This window comes from Erythrolamprus reginae, chromosome 2 (genome assembly GCF_031021105.1).
Source record: "Erythrolamprus reginae isolate rEryReg1 chromosome 2, rEryReg1.hap1, whole genome shotgun sequence".
Lineage (NCBI taxonomy): Eukaryota > Metazoa > Chordata > Lepidosauria > Squamata > Dipsadidae > Erythrolamprus > Erythrolamprus reginae.
The window spans coordinates 62,178,120-62,201,676 of NC_091951.1; the positions used below are offsets into that span (position 1 = coordinate 62,178,120).

The 23,557-nt window shown below is 38.3% G+C and overlaps 1 protein-coding gene across 2 annotated transcripts in view; it reads right to left on the reverse strand.

Annotated features, from left to right (window-relative positions):
* Nucleotides 1-2,151: 2,151 nt before the first annotated feature.
* Nucleotides 2,152-23,557, reverse strand: part of PDZRN3 (PDZ domain containing ring finger 3) — a 255,607-nt gene continuing 234,201 nt past the window's right edge. For both annotated transcript variants that reach the window (XM_070738250.1, XM_070738251.1), the window contains 5 exons: nt 11,961-12,059; nt 9,637-9,699; nt 8,162-8,266; nt 5,987-6,103; nt 2,152-4,896 (listed from right to left, as the gene is read on the reverse strand). In XM_070738250.1, the coding sequence (XP_070594351.1) occupies nt 3,355-4,896; nt 5,987-6,103; nt 8,162-8,266; nt 9,637-9,699; nt 11,961-12,059 (1,926 nt within the window). In that variant the 3' untranslated portion in view covers nt 2,152-3,354. The remainder of the gene's footprint in view (nt 4,897-5,986; nt 6,104-8,161; nt 8,267-9,636; nt 9,700-11,960; nt 12,060-23,557) is intronic.

Below are 23,557 nucleotides of genomic sequence, written 5' to 3' on the forward strand. Positions count from 1 at the left end.
AAGTAAGCCATGGGGAAAAAAATCCAAATGTGGGCCTACAACAGGGATATCCAGCTCAACGTTACTCGTGTCAGGAGCATCTGTGGTGGCCCTAGAACTCTGGCAGCGAAAATAGGCTCCTGAGCTGTGTTTTCGGCAGCGACAGCTTCCTGCAACCCTTTGCCAGTGAAAATGGAACTTGGGAGGGCTGTGTGTGAGCTCCATCTTTTCTGACAGAAGCACCACAGGCTGGTCTTTTGCTCTTTCCAGGGTGGCTCCTTGGACCAGGTGTAAGCACCCCGCGAAATGGATCTTGCCTCCGGGCCTTGAGTTTTACACCCTTGGCCTAGAGTCACTGGGAGTTTGGCAGTATATAAATCTAATGAATGAAATGAGATGAACATAAGGTTAAATCTACCTTTTGCTCACAAGTTTGAAGATGACTTCTTCAAAAAATACTTAAGAAAGAGATTGAAGTGTCCATCTGCGACTTTATGATTCCAAAAAAGATACTGAGGTACGGTAATTCTTTTGGTTAATTTGACACACAAAATCAGCTGGGAGGTTTTCCACATCCTGTTTCAGGCAAGAGCCTTATACCATCCCAGTCTACATCCACAAGCCCAGGAGGCAAGCTATTTCATTGATTAATTGTTCTCTTAGTCAGAAAATTTCTCTTTGCTTCTAGGTTGGATCTCTCTTGAACAAAGTTCCAGCCATTACTTTATCATGCAATATAGCCTCCAGAACCTTTAGGATCTTTGTTGCTCTTCTCTATACATTTTAAAGGATCAATATGAAGAATAGACCTTTAAAAGCAAAGAGTGCCAAAAGCAAAATTCTGCCAACTGCAGCAATAAACTAGGCTCAAAAATACAAACCATAGAAAATTAAAAGAAACAAAAAAGAGAACATGATCAACAAAAGAATCTCATTTTCTAGGAAAGAAGCTCCTGAGAAATTACAAGGCAGATTGTGACACAGATCAAGTAGAGATTCAACCTTGAAATCTCTACTTGATCTGAGAAAAGTAACTTAGAACTAAGGAGAAATTTCCTGTCAGTCAGAACAGTTGACCAGTGGAACAGCTTGCCTCCAGAACTTGTGAATGCACTGGAAGTTTTTAAGCAGATTTTGGATAACCATCTGTCTGATGTAGTGTAGGGTTTCCTGCCTAAGCAGGGGGCTGGACTAGAAGACCTCCAAAGTCACTTCCAACTCTGTTGTTGTTCTTGTTGTTGTTGTTGTTGTTGTTGTAATTGTTATGTCAATACAACACAGCAAACGAGATCACTATGCTGGATTTCATATTTCATCACCAGTCGGGTGCTTCCCAAGCACCTAGGACTGCGTGATGTAGCGGCAAATTATGTTTGCCGATCCCAGTAAAGCGGCCTTTTGTAATTGACAGATGGAGATTTTGTCAATTCTGATGGTTTTCAAATGTCCGCTGAGATCCTTTGGCACTGCGCCCAGTGTGTCAAGTACGACTGGGACCACTTTTACTGGCTTATGCCAGAGTCGTTGCAGCTCGATTTTTAGATCTTCGTATTTCCCTAATTTCTCTATCTGCTTCTCCTCAATTCTGCTGTCTCCTGGGATTGCGATGTCGATGATCCATGCTTTCTTTTTGTCCACAGTCAGGATGTCTGGTGTGTTATGCTTCAGAATTCGATCAGTCTGAAGTCGGAAGTCCCACAGTAGTTTTGCTTGCTCATTTTCAACCACTTTTTCGGGCTTATCATCCCACCAGTTCTTTGCCACTGGTAGATGCATTATCATTATCATCATTATTATTACTATTATTATTATTATGGAATTTTCTGATGGTGAGAACAATCAACCAATGGAATAGCTTGACTTCAGAAGTTGTGGGAGCTTCATCACTGGAGGCTTTCAAGAAGAGACTGTACTGCCATCTGTCAGAAATGGTGTAGGATCTCCTGCTTTGGCAGGGTATAGAACTAGATGACCTACAAGGTACCTTCTAAACTGTTAATCTTCCCAAGTAGTTAAATGCTTACACACTGTTTTCCAATCCTAAAAATAAACATTCAAAGAACACAGCTAGAGAAATCTCAATATTGCTGTATAAAATAATGCAAAGCTCTGCAGTGACAGTGCTGGGAATAATGGATTAAAACAGATGAAATAAAGCCTCCTACAATTGAGTTGAAATATAAAACAATAATTTATTTTAACTTCATTTTACTTGTTAATAACTAGTCATGTTTCCCATGAAAACTGCTCTCAACTTCAATACATTCCAATCTACAAAGCTGACGGCTACTACAATTGGCATTTCAAATTACATAATTGGTTTTTGTAACACCATTAGACACACATGCACATTCGTTCAACAGGCTACAGCCTTGGCAAACTTCAAAATCTTTCAGAGCTGCAGCATGTAGTAGTTGCCTTCCGCTCTTTCAAGTGATACCTACTTTCTTCCTTCAGAAACCAGAGAGAGAGAAGCTGAAAGAGTGCAGCTGTTAGCTAGAGTCCTAAAGAGTCATATGCATAATATTTTCAGTACGTAGGTATTGCCTGTCCCCATACACTTTTATGAAAAATTTCCTCCAGAGTCTCTTTAATTTAACCCAATGATCTATCTCTGGATACTTTGTCGAAACAGGACTGTAGTTACCCAAGTATTCATAGTAATCACAGTGAGATTTTAGTACTACCAGTCCAGCCAGCACAATCCAAGTTATTCCAATTAGGCTTCAAATCTAAGGAGGTACATCAGAATTTATCTTATCTGCCAGCTGTATTTAGTTTACCTATCATAGGTACTATGATGGACAGGCAAGCCAGCACAACTCCAAAGACACAGCTGGTGTAATATGTTACTGCAAAATGATTCTATGAAGGGTTTGCTAGTTCAGCTAAAAATATTGATTAAAACAGCAACCTCTGCAGAAAAAGGACCTACTAGCAAAGATATATTGCAAAATACTGCCTTGTTAAAAATACATATTTGAGGTTGTCATTGCGTTTCTGCATGTGTAACCTTTTTTAAAATAGGAATATATGAATAAAAAGATATTACCTGTGTTAAGTATGATTAATATGTTTTCCTGTTATTTTAAAACACTTTATGCAAAAGGATAACATGTTACAAAAAAAGGTACTATTGGTATTCCAAATAACTTCTGCCTCTTCAGTATTGCCTTCAAAGATCTGGGGTGGATGATGTCTCTCTCCTCTTCGAAAATGTTTGAGAAACCCAAATTGTCCATTTGAATGGTAGATCCGATGAACGTGTCTTATATACAAACAAGGAAACAAAAACAAGTGTTGCCACATTGAACGAGGCAAGAATCTCTACCCCCAACAGAAGGGTTTAACGTATTTAGCTTTGGCACAGAAAAATTATACGGTAGTCACTGAGAGGAAAGAGTTGTAAACTTTTGTCCCATCTGGTGATTTTGTGCCATGGGTTAGGAGTTCTTGAATTGTCATCCAATTGTCAAATATCTTTTTGTTTCTTTTCTTCATCATTTTTTTGTGGCTCAGTTCTATGATATTCATTTCCTTCTTGTCCTCAGTCCCTTGGTGTTCCTTTAAGCATTCCAATCGACTTTGCATCATAAACTCGCGCCGCTTTCTCTGCTCCTTGGCCTTCACGATATGCTGCTTCCGTTCCTCCTTGCTCCAGTAACGGCCCATCTTCATTTCGCTGATGGCATCGTCATCTGTTGTCATGCCGCTGCGCTCCTCTCTGATCTTTATAGCACGTTCTCGTAGCAGCCGGTCCCTGACTGGCCTCTTGGTGATGTAGCGAGTACCATCACTTCTGACCTTCACTTTCCATTCCATCCTGGGTTCACTCTGGTTTGAAGAATTCCAGTCTTTACACATGCTCACCAAACTCATCTGGCTCTGCGCATATTCCACCGCGGACTTCTGCTGGATCAGCTGCATGTAGCTCTGGTAGTGCTGGGCATGGGCCGGAATATGGGCATGCTTGTATGGAGAATGCTGATATAAAGACAAAGAGGACCCACCAGCTTTGGGAGCCGGAACTGAGCTTTTGCTTTCTTCGTTAATTTTCCTTTCCTTGATTTCCAAGGGCTGGCTAAGGTCAGCATCTTTGAGAGAAGGCGATTTAGCCTGGCTGGATTCCTGCTCTTCTGAACTGGATAACAATTTCAGAGTGCCTTCTGCCCCCTCCCTGCCTTGTAAAGTGAGAGGGTCTGCTGTCCTACATAGAGAATTGTTGGGGGAGATGTCCAACGTGAGTGGTGTGCTTCGGCAACTTTCGCCAGTGTTATATGCACTGGAGCTGTCTTTATCGGATTTTTCTGGGAGCTCAGTAATATCCGAGAGCTCATGTCGGCGGAGATCAATGCTGGTATTGTAGTTACGGAAGCCACTGTTATTCAGCATCCACGGCTCTCGAAACTGTTCCTTCAATTGTTGCATCTTATGGGCTCGGACAATATTAAGACACTCAAGCTCAATATTACGCAGCTCCTCATTCAGCATCTCCAGTTCCTTATCCACACTCTCATGGTCGCTTCGACTCATATCCAGAGTACTGTTGTGGCAGTATAGGCTGTATGGATTTGTGGATTTGACCTGGCATTTCAGTTCCAGCAGTTCACGAAACCTTTCACACTCATCCACTGAGATGCCAAGGAAGTCTGCATCCGTGCAGTCAGCTGAAATAAATGACTCATTGCTGAACTGCATGTCTCCACTGCCCAGTGTGTCCTGGCTATAAGCGAGTTTCTTCTGGCTTCCCAAAGTGTTTGAGGAAGTAACGTGGTCATCGGCATTGTTCTCTTGCTCGGAGCTCTCATCATTCCGAGTGCTGTCATCTGTACGGCCCACGCCACTGTCTTTTTCGTGCTGGTTGGATAAAATGGTTGCAGTATCTGTGGTACCACCATCCTCTTCATTTTTCTTTTTCTAAAAAGAAAATTAAGAACAGGGAAGTTTATTTTTTTAAAAAGCAAAACTAATATGCAAGTTATGGGTTTCTTTCTTTCTTTTTTTAAAAAGCTTAATCGTTATGCATGGAATGGACCACTGTTTAGAATAGAATAGAATTCTTTATTGGCCAAGTGTGATTGGAAACACAAGGAATTTGTCTTTGGTGCATATACTTTCAGTGTACATAAAATAAAATATAGATTTAATCATGTGGTACAACAGGGATGGGCTGCTGCCCGGATCTGTGGGGAGGAACACAGTGGGATAGTGAAAATGGAGCTCCACCCCAGAGCACCCAATATGCACTGAAAGATGTTGAAAGAAAATGCAGGGCACCCTGCATAAGCCATGCCCACAGTGTGGTAGTAAAAATTTTGGTAGCCCTTCACTGGGTACAACACTTAATGTAAAGTTCTTTCTGTTAGGGAAGATTGATTTGGCATACCTTCCAATAGTGGAATACCAACTACAAAAAAGACAATTCTTGGGCAGCAAATATTAAATTATATTAGTATAAAACATAACAGAACATGTTCATCTTACAAATGTAATTTCAAACTCATTGATGCAAAGCCAGGTTTTAGTTTGTATCGTAGACTTTATTTATCACAGTATTTCAGGACTTCACTCAGATATTTTTTATAAAATGAAAATGAAAGTGGTAGCTACAATCCAATGTTTTCTATAGAAAGATATCCACCTAATCTGAAAGGAATTTAAAATGTTGAGTTGATGGAGAAGATCATTAGAACCAGTGGTAGTTGAGTGAGCAGTACCCACAACTTACTTTTGATACACAGGTATTTTGCGATAGGTTACACCATATAATGCATGGTGTATTAAAACTAATGTAGTGGGTTTTAAAACCTTTTACTATAGGTTTGGGTCCTGGACGGATGGACAGAGCATCCCACCGCCGGTGCTACCAGTTCTTAGAAACGGGCCCAACCAGGAGCAACCCACCGCTGCTGAATACCTGCAGCCCGAAATTTGATTACGTTCCCACAATACATTCTCCACATTTTCAATATCCTCATCAGACATTTGGCCTAACAATGTTTCTTACCTGCTGCAGCATGTTGGCAGTAAACTGCATTGCTTGGTGGTGCTGTTCTTCCAGCATGTCCATATGCAAGTCATCCAGAAAATCATTTCTGTCATCATCCATCCATCCCTCGTCTAGCTGTAAAGAAAATAAATCAAACAGGGATATTAGTGGCTTAATTTAATAAATATTATATTTTTTTAAAAAAGTAAAAGTTTCCCTTGCCCAATCATATCCAACAGTAGAGGGCAGTGCCCATCTATACTATCTAGCTGTACTACATAAAATTTAGCAATGGCCCTTTGGGAAACTTTATGCATTATTAAATTGCCATAGAAGTCCTGCTAAGTTTCTTCCATGCTGTGCATCCAAGTATGGAATATAAGCCTAGGTTTTGCTGTCATCCCGGTTTAGATTAGTTAATAATTCTTCATTAAGCCCCCCTCTCAAATTTCAAAATCCCCATCATCTTATTAATTCCTAGAAATAAATTTATTGCTACCGTGTTTCTCCGAAAATAAGACACTGTCTTATATTAATTTTTGCTCCAAAAGTTGTGCTACGTCTTATTTTCGGGGGGTGCCTTATATTTCTCAAATAAGACAAATTCACAGGCAGAAAAGCTGACACCCCCAAAGAAAGTGTGCCATACGGTACACTGATTACGGTACAGTATCTGTCAGTATGGCACCCACACACACAAACAACAGCACTTATATGGTACAACAGTATACTCCCGCTATTGCAACTTCCGGTCACCAGAGGAACTACAGTCTATGCACTGTAGTGGAGACTGTAATGGCGATGAGACAGCAGCAGACTGTGTCTGCTGTACTGGACAGTACAAAGCAATGGAAGGGGCTAGCAGGGGACGGCACATTATTACGGTACCGCTATGAACAGCTTTGAATGGTACTATATGTTTTTCCACCGTATCGTATGTAAACTTGACTACGCCTTATTTTCGGGGGGTGCCTTATATAAGCAAATTCTGCAAAACCTCTGACATGCCTTACTTTCGGGTTACGTCTTATTTTTGTGGAAACAGGGTAGTAGCAAAAATAAATAAATAAAATCAGATGTTTTCTGACATGGACATGTTCAGCAATAATATAGTGTTACTACCAATTGGGACGGAGATAGGACTGCATCAGTTCAGTGATTATGCTTTTCAAACTATGTTCAATATGCTTTGGAGGTGAATAGAAGAAGCTTCCAGACATATACAAAACCATACCTTTCAAATAATATACTATATCAGCCCACCCTATTTGGTCGCACAGAAGGGACATGCTACATGGCCCTGATAGTCAAAGAGTATTAACCAGTGGAAGTCTGGCAGGGTATTAAAACCTGGGTCTGCCAGTTGGCTTGGGATCCTTATGAGGGCATTATGTTGGAGGTACCTGGGAGACCAACAGAGAAGATGTCACTAGTGTATCAGATCTTGCCTTTTGCTTAATATTTCTGTAGCTAATGTTTTAAAAGTTTTAAATATTTTACATTTATGATTTTAATTGTAAGTCACCCAGAGTTATTTTGCATAAAAATTTAATATGTAATTAATAAATACATGTAATTATCATGTCTTGAAATCAAACACTGCCTATTGATCCCAGTGAGACAAAAAGAGCTACAGCAGATGTAAAATATTAACTCTACTGTCAAAAAACTTTGCTTCTCCCTGTCTACTTATTGTATAAATAATAATAATAATAATAATAATTCTTCATGCCTTCATATATTTTTTTGCATTAACTCTTTAATCTTCCATTTCCTAGCCCCAGGATCTTTAAAAATCATTTTGCTTTATATGTCTTTAACTATGTGCTGCCATTTCTGCAAATCATTTGTCGCACCAGTTTCTACCTTGGCTATCCTATCAGGTGGGTAATATTTGAATGTCTCATATATATTGTTTGACTGATTAATTTATTAATTGAGATATCAACTTGGTGTTTGCTCCTAGTGTCCACAAAGATAGACCTTTTCCAGGCTGACTGTCCCTTGGAATATGGCCATCTAGCTTTTCCAAGGGTCTACACCCCTCTAGCTGTACAACTATTGGCTTAATATATTGATACATTCAACAATAATTGTTTCATATCTTGATCAATTTCCATCATCAGAAGAATTTTTTTTTTTACCGTAAAACATAGATAACATTACATCAGTAATTGAAATATAGAAGAATACCTGGAGAATTTCTGGTCTTGCTATGAGTAAGGAAACATTCTTGCTTTCTTCACTGGTTAAAAGAGCTACAGCTTCTTCTCGATTCTGTATCTCAATTCCATTAATCTGATGAGAGAAATTTTTTTAAAAAAAATCTGTCACCCTCTCCAATCACTTCGAAAGTGCAGCAAAGCATGTTTCTAGAAAAACCTGCTGCTATATGGATATTTTTGACAGATATTATTACTCTGATTTTAGATATTTATACAGCCTAAGGCATTTAATTTATCAGAACAACCTGCATCTTCTTGAAACAAATAGAACTATCTGAGCTCAATTCTGCTTTCCCCCAAACCACTGATTAAGTATTGCTTTTCATCTTCTTTCTGAATCTCAAAAATGGAAAGAATTTACCTCACACCCACTTCCTATATTTTTCTTTGATTCTCATAAAGCATCAAACAGCTACAGTGTTTATTTGTTTTATTTTTTTGGGGGGGGGGACACCCAGTTTTTATTTTAGGAGCATCTTAACATGGAACGAGCTGATTTTCCATGTCAGGGAAAAATCTAGTTTTAAAACTTTGTGCTGGAAATATAAATACATCTTCTTGCCACATGAACTTTATAGCATCAAAAAGTAATGTGACATTTGGGATTCACGGGACTGTTGTGAGGCTGAATAAAATAAGGATTATAAATCTCTATGCCTGCTAAAAGTGCTATATGATGGCAAATTCAATAACATTACACCAGTGTTAAGAGACTGTTGGATTATCCCCTGAGGTAGTTTTTCACCAACATAATGCTGTCAAGTAACACTTTGCCTTTCATGGTTGATCTATGAGAGTAAATACAACTGCATTTGGCTTAAAACGGTTCGCACCTGCCCTTTCACCAGGAGACTGTTTTGGTGGGATTTCTCCAGGGGGAACTTTCAAAATATGATTGGAAAAAAATCTAGACTGGGGAAGCTGGGGGAAAAATAATCTCAGAAGGCAGTAACGGCAAACCACTTCTGCCAAGAAAATTACATGCACAGGGCCATGAAGTCAACTTTAGTGGTGTACAAAATCAGGATGTAAAGAACTGTATAATCCCTCAAAACCTGGTTCTTCTTCCAACAGGGAATCCCAGTAAAATAAGACACCTTTCATAGTCGAAGCATTGTCTGTTGGATGCTAGTCCATTCTCTCACCGCCTTATTTTTATCTATTTTTAAGTTGTTTTCACTGTTCCTTTATATGTGATTGTTTTATTATACGCCACCGAAATAAATTACAAAAGTTAATGTACAATTTCACCTAATAAGGAAGACGTCTGGATTAGAAAGTCAGTCAGCGTATCTCATTTCGTAATATTGACCTAGTGCCCCCCTCTCAATAGGTTTACTTCTGTGGGCAGTATTGGAGAAATGAATACTATATTTATGGATTTCAACTTCTGGAGGAAAGATAAATATAAGCAATAAATGAATAAATATTTTGAGAACTCACTTGAATTATACGATCACCCTCTCTGATACGGCCATCCTTTGCAGCAATGCTGTTGGGATCAATCTATAAAAGAACAGAAAGCAGCTATTCAAACTGTATTGGCACTCACCCAGCATGTTTTTAACAATTAACAAATATTTATTCCCCTGCCTCTGGGTAATGTAGTTTTTAAACTGGGTTTAATAAATTTTAAGTGCAGCAATTGCTGATTTTTCAGACTACATTGGTTTATAAATTTACCCTGGTAGGTAAAGTTTAATCATGGATCTTATAGATCAGGTCAGGCACTCCTATTTAATCACTCACTATATCTTAAGTAGATATTTGCTTACTTAGGCAAACACCTATAATCTACTTTTTTTTCTTCACATTTGAGTATTGCCGAAAGACCATATGTTTCATATGAATATCTAAAGAAAGTTGGGAAAGCATTCAGGTGCACAGGTTTATTATCTTCTCTATAGTTGGGAATCCTGATAGAGCAACATTCACAATTGTGGGATAAGACTGCTGTGACATTTACGCACTGAATTCTTCTCCCAGTAATATCTATCTGCCTGATAAAACCTAGCAGAAGGAATACCATTTCTATCCTCTTGGACCTTCTCAGTTGTTCCTTCTAGGGAAATAATCCTCCTCCCCATCATTCAAACAATCCCCCTTTTCTTGGCCTTAAGGAATATAAAGGCCAGTTTTCATTTATCAGTGGAAACTCTTCTGTTCCATCAACTATTTGGATTAGTCAATTTTAACTCTTTCTCCTAAGAAGGAATTGAATTTTTTCTTCTGAATATGTTTCACAGTTTTATGTTGTCCTACTGCATTATTATTAATAGTAGTAAAAAACCACTTGTTTTTTTTTTTTGTTTTTGAGTCTTGTCTTGTATTCATAAATAAGCCATCTATATTTAAAAGACATACATACACATGGAGAGGGAGAGAGAGAAATAGGGAGACAAATGTAAGTTGAATGGGGCTTTCAGGGACCTGGAAAATATATTGATTTGTTGCCACATTTTGTTTATTGAACTTATTTGTAAAATAGTTGCATTCAGTGTCAGCAGTGTTTAACCTATTTATTTTGTTAATACTTCTAACAAAAGTACCCTAACAACTAAAATGTTGTCAGGGTACCCTAACAATAGTATTCTAACTAAAACATTTCCTTACAAAGCAACTGAAAATTTCAACCACACTTCACATCCATTCTTCCTGAATCTTTGCAGACAGAAAAACCAATGCATAAACTTTATGCACTCCTACATCTAAGTAAATATATTAACTCCTTGTATTTCATTGGGCTTCAATGCTTAAAATTACACAACCATCCCAATGCTACTATGCAAAACATGCTAACTTAGAATGACATTTCATGCATTTCATGAAGTGGGATTTAGAGAAATGTTTATCACTAGTTAAAGTCCCACAAGACTCTGGATCTTTTTTTTTGGGAACAGACTAACAGACAACTATTACAAATTAATTGTGGCATTCTGAAATCAATAGGGTTTAACTTAGTTAATCTCATTATTTTCATATTAACCCATCTCACTTGAAACAAAAATACTTTTAGTTGTGACAGTTGACACTTTCAATTACAAAGTCATCAAGGAATCAAGCAATTCATAAGTGGGTCCCACAGGTGCAGGAATCTGGTATGTTCAACAAGACCAAATCAATTATTTATTTCCATAATTAAAGTTAATAAAATAAGAAGGGAATGACAGAATATAAGCAGTAATTAAAAAACCCCAGCCATATCCATGTTGGTGATTTTTGGAAACAATTTTAGGAAGCCTTATAAAGAAAGCATTCCACAATAAAAATCAACTTGACTATTTAATTCCTGACCTAAAGATAACAAAAGTTAGGTCTTGTAACAAAGACTTGAATGGATAATTGAGCCTTTAGCTAAGAGTTTTGTGGCTATCCTTCTAAAATTAAGTGTGGAACTAATTCATCTATGAACGCTAGGACACCATATGATTTTTTTAAAAAAATAACATACCAATTCTCCTTTGGGGTTACATAAAGAAATTAAACTGATATAACAAAAGAAAACTCTGTTTGTTTGTTTGTTTGTTTGTTTGTTTGTTTGTTTGTTTGTTTGTTTGTTTGTTTGTTTATTTATTTATTTATTTATTTATTTATTTATTTATTTATTTATTTATTTATTTATTTATTTATTTATTTATTTATTTATTTATTTATTTATTTATTTATTTATTTATTTATTTATTTATTTATTTATATGTTGCCCCTCTCCAAGAACTATTGCAGCTACAGTTAAAAGACTCATGCTATTTAAGGAAATTCCATCTCACCTCACTGATATAAATACCAATATCATCTTCATCATCAGTTCTGTAGCAGACAGTAAGACCAAATTTATCTTGGCTGTTCACTCGATGTAAATCCACTTCCTAGAGCAAAAGGATAAAACAAGATAAAATGTCAGTTTGGCTCTTCAAACTAAGTAACAACATTTTGCTTATTGTTTCTTTTTCAAGGCTTAAAATGACTGCATTAAATTAATTTACTGTCCTAGAAGTGATTATGGACATACAGTCAATACTGAAAGCAATTGTGAACTTTCATCAATAGTAAGTCATTTTGAAAATACACTCTTTTATTGATAATCTGGAAGAAAAATGGTCTGTCTCTTATGGTGTGTCAACCCCTGAAAAGCTAAGAGTGCAGATAAAAGACAAGAGAGTTTCTAAAACTTTTAATTTTAGTGCTGCCACTGTAACTACAGGTCAGTTAGCTTGACATCAGTTACAGTTAAAATGATGGAGACTCTACTCAAAAAGAGGATAAATCAGCACCTAAAAAACAATAACTTATTGGACCCAAATCAGCATGGCTTTACTGAAGGCAAATCATGTCAGACTAATCTCATTGATTTGAGGTGTTGGATGAAGGTGGTGTCGTGGATTTTGCCTATCTGGACTTCAGCAAAGCCTTTGATGCGGTTCCACATAAAGAGCTGATAGATAAATTAGTGAAGATTGGACTTAATCCCTGGATAGTTCAGTGGATTTGCATCTGGCTGAAGAGTAGACAACAGAGAGTTATTGTGAATGGCGAGCATTCTGAGCAGAGACAGGTTACAAGCGGTGTGCCACAAGGGTCTGTTCTGGGTTCTATTCTTTTTAATATGTTTGTGAGTGACATAAGGGAAGGTTTGGTAGGGAAGGTTTGCCTATTTGCCAATGACTCTAAAGTGTACAATAGGGTTGATATTCCTGGAGGCGTCTGTAATGTGGTAAATGATTTAGCTTTACTGGATAAATGGTCAAAGCAATGGAAACTGCAGTTTAATGTTTCCAAATGTAAAATAATGCACTTGGGGAAAAGGAATCTTCAATCTGAGTATTGTATTGGCAATTCTGTGTTAGCAAAAACTTCAGAAGAGAAGGATTTAGGGGTAGTGATTTCTGACAGTCTCAAAATGGGTGAGCAGTGTGGTCGGGCAGTAGGAAAAGCAAGTAGGATGCTTGGCTGCATAGCTAGAGGTATAACAAGCAGGAAGAGGGATATTGTGATCCCGCTATAAAGAGCGCTGGTGAGACCACATTTGGAATACTGTGTTCAGTTCTGGAGACCTCACCTACAAAAAGATATTGACAAAATTGAACGGGTCCAAAGATGGGCTACAAGAATGGTGGAAGGTCTTAAGCATAAAATGTATTAGGAAAGATTTAATGAACTCAATCTGTATAATTTGAAGGACAGAAGGAAAAGGGGGGACATGATCAAAACATTTAAATATGTTAAAGGGTTAAATAAGGTTCAGGAGGGAAGTGTTTTTAATAGGAAAGTGAACACAAGGACAAGGGGACACAATCTGAAGTTAGTTGGGGGAAAGATCAAAAGCAACAAGAGAAAATATTATTTTACTGAAAGAGTAGTAGATCCTTGGAACAAACTTCCAGCAGACGTGGTTGGTAAATCCACAGTAATTGAATTTAAACATGCCTGGGATAAATATATATCCATCCTAATAAAAATATAGGAAATAGTATACGGGCAGGCTAGATGGATCATGAGGTCTTTTTCTGCTATCAGTCTTCTATGTTTCTATGTTTCTATGTATCTATACAGAAGATTGGAACTCTTCAGAACATGTAAATCTTTTGGCTTTAATAAAGATTTCATGAGCATAATTAAATTATTGAATGAATAATGAATGCTAGAAGGAATTTTCCTTGGGATGCATGTATTAGTATATTTCTTTGATGATGTATGAATTATAACTCTGGCAGATTGTGATCCAAATGCTTTAATCCTCAAATCATCCAACATCATTTAATAAATACCCTAGTGAAAATCTGAGCCATAAACCAAGCCCATTATTAAATAATTTCATAGCAACTCCTAAGAATATTATCTGAGTTAACTCTGAAATGCAATAACAACTTGGACTACTGCTCTGCGCAATTTCCTATTTTTGCATAGTTTGGATTCCAAAAAACCACAAGATAAACAGCCTGTTGGAAAAAGAGATTGGAAGCTTCACATAAAAGGTGCTGAACAGATGATGAACAAAATCAATAACATGTGGGCTTTTTTTCATTTAACACCAAAAAATGGTTGTAGAAAAAGATAGAATTAAGTTTTGAACTTAATTTGTGTCAGTGTGAGCTTATGCAATTCCCCCGCATTGTGTTTGAGAGCATATCTTCACTGGGAATATAGGGTATCAAGGTGGGTCTTATATCAGGAGAGAAGAAGCTAGTAGCATTCCTATAGGAATGCTTTAAGAAAAAATTTCCTGGATTTTTTTTTCCTTTCCAGAGGCCCAAACCAAAGCTACTCAATCTCCCTCTATTTTTCTTTTGCTGGTTTCTCTCCTCATTCAAATTTGCTCCGGTTCTGTTATGTCTCCTAATAAGTAGGCCAACAAAATCTTGACTCTCTTTTCAAAATCTATTTTCAATATTCTTCCAGTGTATATAGAATAAACAAAGAAGAAGAATAAACAAGGTAAGGAAAGTTGTAGAAACAACTTCTACAATTCTTCCCAACCCATTTAGTAGACATGACCATAGGTGTTAATACTATGAGTATAACTAGTTGACTGCTACAATATGTAATTAACCAACAATGTATGTTTGATATTGTTTCTTTAAGAGTAATGATTCAGTTGACCATAAGAGGGAGCCAGCAGCATTCCTCTGGGGAGAGAATTATTGTAGAATTGCTGTGTGTAGAGAACTGTTTGTTCTGATCTCTGTTTGTATTTGTATATGATTGAGGTCTCTGTGAATGATTTGGATTGTTACTGACTATTCTACTGGATATATGTAAATAATATTTATACTTAGATTGAATTGGTCTGGGTTATTGGCTGGCTATCTACTACTATCACATTTACTTTGAATAGTTTTCTCTTAAGAATATTATACATAATTCTTTGACGTGCTAACAATAGGAAGCATGTATTTTTAATTCTGTGTAACCAAATAAAATGTGGGCATCCATGTCTGCACTTTCTCACTGCTGTCCAAGAATCATTGCTAGTGTTTGCTACACACCTTGACGATCTCCTAGTCCAACCCCGTGTTCAAGCAAGAGACTCTATTTAATTCCAGACAAGTCTCTTAAAAGCCTCCAGTGATGTAGCACCCTTAACTACTAGAAGCAAGCTGTTTCACTGGTTCACAGACATTTATTTCTCCTTCATTCCATTTTCTCCTTGATTAGTTTCTATCCATTATTTCTTGTACAGTGGTACCTCTACCTAAGAACGCCTCTACTTATGAACTTTTCTAGATAAGAACCGGGTGTTCAAGATTTTTTTGCCTCTTCTCAAGAACCATTTTCTACTTACAAACCCGAGCCTCCAAAACTGTAACTGGAAAAGGCAGGGAGAATTGGGGCCACTCTAGGAATCTCCTGGGAGGAAACAGGGTCAGAAAAGGCAGGGAGAAGCCTCCGTGGGGCCTCTCTAGGAATTTCCTGGGGGAAAACAGGGTCAGAAAAGATGGGGGAAGCCTCCATGGGGCCTCTCTAGGAATCTCCTGGGAGGAAACAGGCCTTCCACCCTCCCTGCGGTTTCCCCAATCGCACACATTATTTGCTTTTACATTGATTCCTATGGGAAAAATAGCTTATTCTTACAAACGTTTCTACTTCAGAACCTGGTGATGGAATGAATTAAGTTTGTAAGTAGAGGTACCACTGTACTGACTTGTGGTGCTTTGGAAAATAGGTTGACCCCTATTTTTGTGGCAGCTCCTCAAATATTGGAACACTATTATCACGTCATCCCTAATCCGTCTTTAATTATATTGCAAAGCTCTGAACTTTAAGAGCAAGGATTAAATTAATACAACTCATATCAGTTATGAAGTCTATAGGGCTTCAATTCATGTGCTATTATTTAAAAATGTATTCATTTGTTTACCCCAAATATGCTTTTCCAAAAGGCAATGTGCTTTCTTGGCTTTTTCCTTGAAAACACCTTGCTTCTTATCCAAGAAGCTTCTTCAGTTCAGTTTTTCTTAGATGAGAAGCAAAATCTTTTCAAATTTCAAAACAAATAAGAAAATCCAACTGCGTTTTGGAAAAGCATATTTGGGACAAACATGACCTTGTTGATTAAGAATCTCCGCAGACGTTTATTTATTTAATATATTTAATACACCACGGAATATGCCAGAGATTCCCAATAGATTATAATTATCAATTAAAACTAAAACATCTATATTATAGAAAGCACAAAAAATCCATACAAGTTAAATACTTAAGTTATTTTATTTTATTTATTATTAAACATATATATCGCCTATCTTGCCAAAGTTACTCTTCCACATTTAAAATTAAATTTAAACATAATTCTATAGTTCATTGGCACTACTATTGTTCAATCCAAAATAATAGCATAATAGCAGCAATAATGATCAAGACAAGATATTAATTACCAACTGCTCTCTGGAAGAGGCTAATTATAATAATAATCATTCGATTTCTCATGATTTTAGTTAATACATTACGGAAGGGTGCAATTTAACTTTTTAAAGATTATTCAATTAAGGTCCTAACCAAAAAATGCCTTTGCCATTGGTCACTTTCCCATCACTGAGGTGATGAGCAACCAACATTCTCTCCTGGGATAATTTATAGGGCAGGTCAGTTTAATATCACAACTATTCAACTTTATACTCCAACCACTGATGCAGAAAAGCAAGAGACTGTGGAGAGTTATGGTCAAGTTCAATTTCAAACTGAAAAAACAGTAAAGTTGCACTGCTTATTGTTTGTAATGGAATGCCAGGTTTGAAATATTAATGAGGAAAACATATCTGCAATTTACGACCTAGGAAAGAGAAATCAACTTCTTTTGTTTCTCCTAGGAATCAGAATGATTCCTACATATACGGACATTATCATATGGAGTACACAGAAATTGAATTGACTACTGTATTAATATAAGGAGAACTCATTTATAACAGCAAATGCATAGCTGACTGTGGAATTGATCACAGTTCACTCATGTATAAGCACAAAGTCCAGCTAACACCAAGAACAAAGCCAACCATTTTCCATCATATAATCTTGAGAGCATAGACCATTTTTAAGGAGAACATCAGGAATCACTTTGAAATCTTAAACCTTAATAACAGATAACCACAGAAACTATAGAATGAAATCAAATAATACATGATTAAATCAGGGGTGGGCTACTGCCCAGATGTGGGGGGTGATGCAGTTGGGTAGTGAAAATGGAGCTCCACCCCAGAGCATCCAATTTGCACTGAAAGATATTGAAAGAAAATGCAGGATGCCCTGCATAAGCCACGCCCACAGAATGGTAGTAAAAGTTTTGGTAGCCCTTCACTGGATTAAATCCTTCCATTCCCCACCATCTAGTCAGAGCTGAAACAGCTTCTTGGATGAGAAGCGAAATGCCTTCAAAGAAAACCAGAAAATCCAGTTGCCTCTTGAAAAAGCACCTTTGGGACAATCATGTCCTGGATGACTGAAAATCTCCATTGACAGAGAGCGACAGTATGAATGCAAGAACAGGGAGGACAGCTCTCTATTCTCAACCTTTGAATAACCTCCACTATGCGATTTCATATTTGTATATCCTTGTTAATGTAATTGCTTGCTCCATTTAGCCCTATTCTATTTAAATATACCTCACGGTTTCATTCTGATTGAATAGTTTCTATTTATTCAACATTTATTTAAATGCTACAATTTTACACAGTAATTACACATATCAATTTATCTTCCACATTTCTTGTTTTCCGCAATTTTGTTTTTGTCAATAGAAACTGCAGTTGCTAACTATATGCTGAATTGAAGTCCCATTGAGTGAGAAACACTGTTTTTTCTACATGCTGGTATCAATGATCATTAAATGGTGGAGTGCATGGAATTCCTGTCCTTATCATTTCTTTTTTTCAGGTAGCATACAAATTAATAAATCAGATCAAATCAAACAGGATTTAAGGAGACCTCATAAACTTACTGCTTAGAACTGCAATTAAGCTATATTTATTTGAGGATTATTTGAAAGAGCAAGAAATGAAAAGACAAGTCGCACAGATGCCTGATAATGGTCTTGAAAACTATTTACACATTCCTACATGTGGGAAATACACACCCACCGCGATCAGATCAAGAATGCTCATTTTCCTTCCTGGTATTAATGCATTATAAGATCTAATAACATAATAGTCTGCCAAGCAAGAACCTCTCCATTTCAACCTGCTATGTCATTCACTGGGGAAAGACAATAAAACTCACTGACATGAATAATTTATTGGCATGTCGAGATGACAGCTGCCACGATAAGCAACCTCTTGTTATTTACTTGTCAACATGTGTAATTTGTCTTGAAAAAAAACCCCAGAGTAGTAAATGTCAGTGACATTTGAGGTGGTATTTAAATGATTTTCAATCAATAGGTGCGATTGTGAATGGCTCCACATTCTCTCCTCATGCTTTCTATTGTTACAGAAAGGTTGATTGAACATCAGGATAATAGAAGAATTTTCCATATTTCTAAATCTTTGCCATTATTTTTATCAAAGGGATTGAGGAATGCTGTTCAATAAGGATGATTAAATAATATCAGCCAAATGCAGAGGCTGGGTCGCTACTTTAGATGATACATATCAAAGGGAATTTAAGTTTTTATTTATTTATTTCCTGCCTTTATTATTTTTATAAACACCTCAATTTGGTGAACATACCTAATATTCCTCCCTCTTCATATATCCTCCATAAGAATAGGGGAAGATAGACTCACTTTGAGAATTACTGGATCAAAGTAACCCAGCTGAATTTCATGTCTAAGGTAATGCCTTAATAGTTTCCCTTTTCTAGCTTTGTGCCTTCACCACTAGACCAAATCAGATTTTATTTAACTAACGCTAAGGAAAGCTATATCCTTGATGCTTGATGTCTTGATGCTTCCCACTTCAAGGTTTATTTTTGTTATGTGCATATAACATATAAGACATTAAAAAATCAATTTAATGTAACAAATGTCTACAGAGAGGGGCGGCATACAAATCTAATAATAATAATAATAATAATAATAATAATAATAATAAAAAATGTAACATATTAATAAATTTATCAATTTATCTGTTCTACAAGTTTTCCATTTTTTTCTTAATGAATTTCGCATGCTGAATTCAAATATAATAATGAAATTTGTTAGTTGGCTCTAGTTTTCATGCAACAGACATTTTACATTTTCCAACTACAGGTAATAGGCAAATAAATACGCCAAAACTTGGTAATATAGCCATTTATTTTTATTAAAATTAAGTGAGTTATATTCACAACAGTGAATACATGAAATAATCTGTTAAATATGTTTATCAAGAAAAACTAAATTAGTAAACAAGTTTAAAATGTTCAAAAGTTTAAATTTCTCATTAATCTTGACCTCAGTTTGAGAAAGAGACTCATCCTCATTAATATGTTCATGGATCTGTGGGTCAACAAAAATTCCTTCTAGAAAGCAATAGGCCTAAAAAGGAAGTTATGATAGCCAATAATGATGGAAAAAATAAGTTATAATGCTTAATTAAAAAAAAAACTTAGTGGTTGGACTAATTCGGTTGTGAAGCCAGATGACAAAATTACAATTTTTATATTGGAGGTGGTGTTATTTTCTTTCCTCAGCATTTATATACTGTATGTAGTTTAAAAGATTTACTGAAGATTTAAAAAGTAATAAATAATAATAACACTAAAAAAATCTCTTTTCTTTTCTTCTTTTGGGGAGAATAGTTAAGGAAATGATATACTGTAATGCCAGTCTGCAAATTTGAGAGGAGAGACACCATAAGAGGGTGAAAGAGGAAGTAGAAAGGGAGGAAGAGAAGGAGAGAGAGAGAAGGAGTGAAGGTGCAAACAGGTAGGCGGAGGAGTTGATGAAAGATAGAGGGGAGTTTGAGAGAGAACGATGGAAAAAATAGACTGGGGACAGTAAAAGAAGAAGGGAATTTTTGATTAAACAATAAGAAATGTGTTTTTATATATGATTTCTGTAATATTGGACGGTACATATACCGTGTTTCCCCGATAGTAAGGCAGTGTCTTACTATCTTTTTACCCCCAAAAGCCCCACTGTGTCTTACTTTGGGGGTATGTCTTACATCTCCCCGCGCGCCTTCGCCTTCCAAGCTCCCCGCGCGCATTGCTTCCAAGCTCCCCGTGCGCCTTCGCTCGCCTTTGCTCGCCACCCGCCTCTTCCCCTGCCGAAGCTCAGCTGCAAGCGGCCAGCGAGGCCGATCGGATCCGAGGCGAGCGGCCGGAGCTGCGCCCTCCTTCGCCCGCCTCCTTTCCGCTCACCTCGGAGCCGCTTGCAGCTGAGCCTCGGCAGGGGAAGAGGCGGTGGCGCCGCGGCGAGCGAAGGCGAGGGGCGCGCAGGGAGCTGCGCCCTCCTTCACCAGCCTCCTTTCCGGCAGCTCCCTGCGTGCCCCTCGCCTTCGCTCGCCGCGGCGCCACCGCCTCTTCCCCTGCCGAGGCTCAGCTGCAAGCGGCTCCGAGGCGAGCGGAAAGGAGGCGGGCGAAGGAGGGCGCAGCTCCGGCCGCTCGCCTCGGATCCGATCGGCCTCGCTGGCCGCTTGCAGCTGAGCTTCGGCAGGGGAAGAGGCGGTGGCGAGCGAAGGCGAGCGAAGGCGCGCGGGGAGCTTGGAAGCAATGCGCGCGGGGAGCTTGGAAGGCGAAGGCGTGCGGGGAGAATGCGAAGGCGCGCGGGGAGCTTGGAAGCAATGCGCGCGGGGAGCTTGGAAGGCGAAGGCGCGCGGGGAGAATGCGAAGGCGCGCGGGGAGCTTGGAAGCAATGCGCGCGGGGAGCTTGGAAGGCGAAGGCGCGCGGGGAGAATGCGAAGGCGCGCGGGGAGCTTGGAAGCAATGCGCGCGGGGAGCTTGGAAGGCGAAGGCGCGCGGGGAGAATGCGAAGGCGCGCGGGGAGCTTGGAAGGCGAGCGAAGCTGCAAGCGGCCTCGCTGGCCGCTTGCAGCTGAGCTTCGGCAGGGGAAGAGGCGGTGGAAGAGGCCGCGGCGAGCGAAGGCGAGGGGCGCGCGGGGAGCTTGGAAGCAATGTCATCGCCCCCCCCCCCCGCAATACCGTTTATACCGTGTTTCCCCGAAAGTAAGACATATGTCTTACTTTCGGGGTATGGCTTATATAAGCCGACCCCCCTGAAACCCCCCATATGTCTTACAATCGGGGGGGTCTTACTATCGGGGAAACACAGTAATTCAATTTGTGTAATGAGGTGTGGTTCAGCAGATGTGGAGAGCAGATATTCCGCTATAAGCTTCATGAGGTTCTTCCTAACTGGACTCAACTATGAAAGATTCAGGTGCTTTTAGAATCATTAGTCCTTTTCCACGAGGTACTGGATATACTGTACTGGATATACTGGCTGTACTGCAGGCCACTGAAGCTGAGCTGTAGGTCATCTGTTCAAATCTCATCACTGGCTCAAGGTTGACTCAGCCTTCCATACTTCTAAGGTGGGTAAAATGAGGACCTGGATTGTGGGGGCAATATGCTGGCTCTTTTAAAAAGTGCTATTGCTAACATATTGTAAGCTGCCCTGAGTGTCTAAGGAGAAGGGCAGCATAAAAATTGAATAAATAAGTAAGTAAGTAAGTAAGTAAGTAAGTAAGTAAGTAAGTAAGTAAGTAAGTAAGTAAGTAAGTAAGTAAGTCTGAGTCTTTGGAGAGGGGCGGCATACAAATCTAATTATTATTATTATTATTATTATTATTATTATTATTATTATTATTATTATTTAAATAAATAAAATATAATGCTGATGGAATATTTGGATACTGCACAAACAACTATTTTTTTCTTAGTAAGTTCTTTCTCAATTGGAGGCAACATACAAAAATAACAATTATTGACACAATCTGTTTGTTCTCTCCAAACCATTGGCCTTACACCTGCTTGTAGTTTAGGGTTGGACTGTGAAGTTCTTGGTACCCCTGAACTTCGTTTTGTTTCCTGGCAAACATTTCATTACTCAGGTAAGTAACACTTGCTATCCACTGAAGATGGCACTCAGTTGAATATTGAAACATCTTGGAAACAACCATGTTAAGAACAGAATGGGTTAACTCACTGCAACCAACACAACCTGCTCAACTCACCATGGTGATCTTGCAGCAGGACAACTTACCATAACCAACTTGCCATGGGACAACTAATCACAGGACAATTCACCAATTCAATATAACTATTTAAAATAATTAAAATGGTAATTTTTGTCATTCCGATTTCATTTTGTTTCTCCTTTGGTGTCTTTTTAAAATGATTCTATTCCACAATTTCTTCTATTTTAGTGTAACCCTTGTCCTGTGGTGAGTAACCAGTGATGAGTTGGCTGTGGCAAATTGGCCATGGTGAGTTCTCCTAGACCCATGATGGTGAATCTATGGCATGCATGCCACAGATTGCACCCAAAGCCATATTGGAAAGCAAGCAAGGCATTGCCCTATGTCAGCTCTATTACGCAGGCGTACACCTGCCGCCTGATTTGGGGACTTCTTTGGGGCCATTTTTGCTGGCACCAGGCTTCAGGGAAGCCTTCTGAAAAACGGCCCAACCTGAAGTTTGGAAACAAACTTCCAGTTGGTCCTTTGTGCGGTTTTTCACCATCCCCAGGGTCCAGGAGGCTTCCCTGAAGCAAAAACCAGCCCAAGCGGCCAACTGGAAGTTTGGAAATGAACTTCTGGTTAACCTGTTGCACCATTTTCACAGTAGTCTTTCTCATCAAGTAGTTCCATGAGATGGTGTTAGGGATATCATGATTAGGAAAAACATATTTTGTTTGAGTACTAGCCATGCAAGGCTAGTACTCACAGTGGTGTGAATTTTTATATGCCACAACTCAGCTGCCAACCTTCCACTTTTCTGATGTTATAAACATTGTAAAACTTGGACACATACATTGTGAAGCAACATTTGCAATGTTTATGCAGAGATTCCGCAAGATCTGGAAATTATTTCAAGGGTTCCTTCGAAGGAAATGTCTGAGAAAAGCAATACTCAAGAATGGAATGTACAACTAAGATATGTACAATGTGATTTATGCAGGAATCCTGTTGTAAACATTCTGGATGGGATAAAGTATATGAAGTACATATGCTATTTTTGAAATGTTATTTTCTCCTAAGTTTAACCTATGGTTAGGTTAAAAATTAATGAAGAGGAGACAAGAGCTATATGCAAAGATGGAAGCATGCATGCAGCTCTCAGAATGACTCTGGGCTTCTATCCAAACACTGTATCATCCAGTTCAGGAAAGGCTTTTTCCACTGTAAGAAATGGAAAAGTCTATTGTATTGGCAGTTCTGTGTTAGCAAAAACTTCAGAAGAGAAGGATTTAGGGGTAGTGATTTCTGACAGTCTCAAAATGGGTGAACAGTGCA